Consider the following 3,870-nt stretch of genomic DNA (forward strand, 5'->3'; position numbering starts at 1 on the left):
TTTTTTTTTTTTTTTTTTTAAATTTTTATTAAAAAAAAAAAAATTTTTTTTTTTTTTTTTTTTTATTTTTATTTTTTTTTTTTTTTTTTTTTTTTTTTTTTTTTTTCTTATTTTTTTCTTTTCTTTTTCATTTATGATTAATCATTATTTAAGAATATATTATTACATACACATATATTTTTGTTTTCCTTTCATAATAATTTTTTTTTTTTTTTTTTTTCTTCTTCTCTTTTCTTTTAACAAATTTATTTATATAGCATATAAAAACCATATGAATGAATTCTCTTGTTTTTTCTTTTCAAATATAATTTTTCATCCTACAAAATAGAACTAAATAAATGAGCATAACTAAAAAAAAAAAAATAAATAATAATAATAATAATAATATTTATATGTAATTGCTTCTTTTTTTTTTTCTATAGTCCTTTTTATTTCGTCTTACAATATTATTATTAATAAAAATAAATATCACTTTTACAATCTACAAAAAAGAAATTCTTCTTTATGAATCAAATATTATATGTTATCATTTGTAATATATATATATATATATATATACAATAAATATATTTATTTAAAAATATATTATTTATCAAATCATGCTATAAACTTATTCTCTTTGTATATATATAATATATTTATAATAATATAAAAATATATCATGCGAGAAAAAAAAAAAAAAAAAAAAAAAAAATGAAGAAGGGAAGAAAAAAAAAGGAATATATAAAATATAAAAGTATTTTATATATATATATATATATACATACATATATAATACTATTACATTTTATATATATTTTTAAAAACATATAAGTATTTTTTTTTTTTTAATATTTATTATTATATAAAATAAAACATTTAAAACAAAATATATAACATTATAAATCTCTAAATAATTATATATAATATATATGAATATATGTTCTTTAAAAAAAAAAAAAAATAAATGAGAAAAAAAAATGTACTACTATACTTGTGGTTGCAAAAGTCTAAAGGACACAATATATATACATAATATTATATATAATATTACATTATGTAAATATAATATTTAATTTTTATAAAATCCAAGAATATATAATTTTAAATAAATTAAAAAAATTATAATATATATAAATATATATATTTTATTTAATATACTACAATAATTAGATTAACTCAATTTTGTGATTTTAATATATATAATTATATAAAGTAAAATATATGTATATAATATAATATATATATAAAATAAATATATTTTATCATATTAATATATTATATATATATATATTGTAAGAGATTTATATATATAATATTAATATTATATATTATATATATAAATACGTACAACCAAAAATAAAAAAAAAAAAAAAAGAAGAAAAAAAAAAAGAATAGAACAAAACAGAACAAAAACAACCACAAAATGTTATTTTTTATATATTATATATATTTAAATGCATTTTATATATTTATATAAATATATTTATTTTATATATTTAATAATATATATAACAACATGAATATGCATATTTTATAAAATATATAATACTATTATTATATAAATATATTTATATGCGTATTCCTTTTATTTTATTATATATAACTAAATTTATTAAAATAAATATATTTTTTTCATTATATATATAAATATATTTGCTCTGTATACATTTTTTTATTTTTTATGTTAAGAAAACAAGGCGTAGCGCGTATTTTAATTTTATGTTTGATTTATTCTAAAAAAAAAAATTATATAATATTATATATATATATATATATTTATAATAATATAATATATATACAAATAAATAAATAAAAAAAAAAAAAAGTATTCATTTTTTATTATACTTTAACATAAATTATTAAATATATAATTTTTTAGCATACTTCTATTATTTTCTTTTTAAAATAATAATGAATATAATATATATTATAAATATATATAAAAACAAAAATTTAGAAATAATATATAAACAACCAAAAAAAAAAAAAAAAAAAAATTAATTTTTTTATAAATAAATAATTATTATATTATATATATATTATATTTATAATAATAAATATATTTTTTTATATTATATTTAAAAAAAAAAAATTACATGTTTTTACAACTATTTTTTTTTTTTTTTTTTTATAATATATTATATTTTTTTATTATTTAAAAAAAATAAAATAAAATAAAATAAAATAAATAATAAAAAATAATCATTAATTTTTTTTATATTTATTATTATTATCATCATTATATATAAAATATATATAAAACAGAAAGAACAAATCTTTTTTTTTTTTTTTCTTTTTTCTAATAATATATTATATTTATATTTATTTTTATATATTATTTTTGTTATAGTTTTTAAAAATTATATAAAAAAAAAAAAATAATATAATAATTTATATAAAACATTGTTATTATTTATTATTATATATATATATATATATATATATATATATATATATAATATATATATATATGTTTTTTTTTTTTTTTATAAATAAATTTCCTAATTAAAAAAAGTAAGATATATATATATATATATATATAATAAGAATAGAATAAAATTGATTTTATTTATTATATAAATATGTATACATGATATTTGTTGTGGTAGTATAATAAATTATGTTGGTTGTTATTATATATAAATATATATATATATATATATATATATATGTATTATTATTATTATTTTATTTTTATTTTTTTATAGGAAAACAATTTCTTTTTAACTGTTTTATTATATTTATTTATTTTATTTATTTTTTTTAAAGAGAAATTAAAAAAATGAAGCTGAAATTAAATTTAGCAAAAAAAAAAAAAGGATTTGAAGTCCCAGGATTAGATGGATTTAAGAATGTAGTGAATAAATTACTAGGAACAGGTGTAGAAAGATATTTTAAAATAGTTAACATAGCAATAGTTTTTTTATTCTTGACTATTATTCATTACATAAGAGCATATAATAAAAGAGGCTCACGTTATAGAAGTAAAAATGCACTCTATATGTATTACGGATTTTTGGTATGTCTAATTGGTTTTGCCGTTAGTATTAATTGGTAAGGATAAAAAGAAAAAAATAAATTAATATATATATATATATATATATATATATATATATATATATATTTATATTTATATTTATATTTATATTTATATATTTTATTTTTTTTTTTGTAGGATATACATTGAATATGTAAAAAATAAAAAAAAGAAAAGCAACTCGCCACTAGATGTGAAAGGTAATTTAAAAAAAAAAAAAAAAAAAAAAAAATTATAATAAATAAATTGTTATTATTTTATATATTGGTCATTTTGACAATTGTATAATAAAACTCAAATATTGTCTTATCATATATATATTATATTATATTATCATATATATATATATATATATATATATATATATATCATATTATATTATATTATATTTCGTTATTTTTTATTTTTAGTTGTTGGCAAAAAAAATAAATAAATAAATAAATGTATTAAACTACAATTAATCATATCCTACCTTGTGTTCTCAGAAATGTTTATCAAAAAAATTAACACCCAGTGGATGTAATACAATAGGAATTGAATATTAAGAACATTTTTGAATTCTTTACACATGTTGCTTCTTTTGCTTTTTTACTTTTCTGTCAATATATGTTATTTATAAAAACATACATACATTACATATATATAAATAAATAAATAAATATATATATATATATATATATATATATATATATATATATATATATTATATATATATATATTTAATAATTTTCATCCTTTTATATGTTTTGCATTTCACATATAATTTTTTTTTTTTTTTTTTTTTTTTTTTATAACATATATATATATATATGTATGTTTAAAACATTTATGTGTATTATTGCTTTTTATTT

The 3,870-nt window shown here is 11.3% G+C and overlaps 2 protein-coding genes across 2 annotated transcripts in view; one reads left to right on the forward strand and one right to left on the reverse strand.

Annotated features, from left to right (window-relative positions):
* Window positions 1-2,764: 2,764 nt before the first annotated feature.
* Window positions 2,765-3,452, forward strand: PRSY57_1009700 (succinate dehydrogenase subunit 4, putative; the record flags this gene model as incomplete). The annotated part of the gene is made up of 3 exons (XM_020114854.1): window positions 2,765-3,036; window positions 3,158-3,219; window positions 3,430-3,452. The coding sequence occupies 3 exons, from the start codon at window positions 2,765-2,767 to the stop codon at window positions 3,450-3,452; spliced, it is 357 nt and encodes a 118-aa protein (XP_019970400.1).
* Window positions 3,453-3,522: 70 nt separating this feature from the next.
* The window catches only part of PRSY57_1009800 (hypothetical protein), a gene marked incomplete at both ends in the record, with an annotated part of 1,794 nt that continues 1,446 nt past the window's right edge, over window positions 3,523-3,870 (reverse strand). Inside the window, one exon of the mRNA XM_020114856.1 lies at window positions 3,523-3,615. Within this exon, the coding sequence (XP_019970401.1) occupies window positions 3,523-3,615 (93 nt within the window).

This window comes from Plasmodium reichenowi, chromosome 10, assembly GCF_001601855.1.
Source record: "Plasmodium reichenowi strain SY57 chromosome 10, whole genome shotgun sequence".
NCBI classification, from domain to species: domain Eukaryota; phylum Apicomplexa; class Aconoidasida; order Haemosporida; family Plasmodiidae; genus Plasmodium; species Plasmodium reichenowi.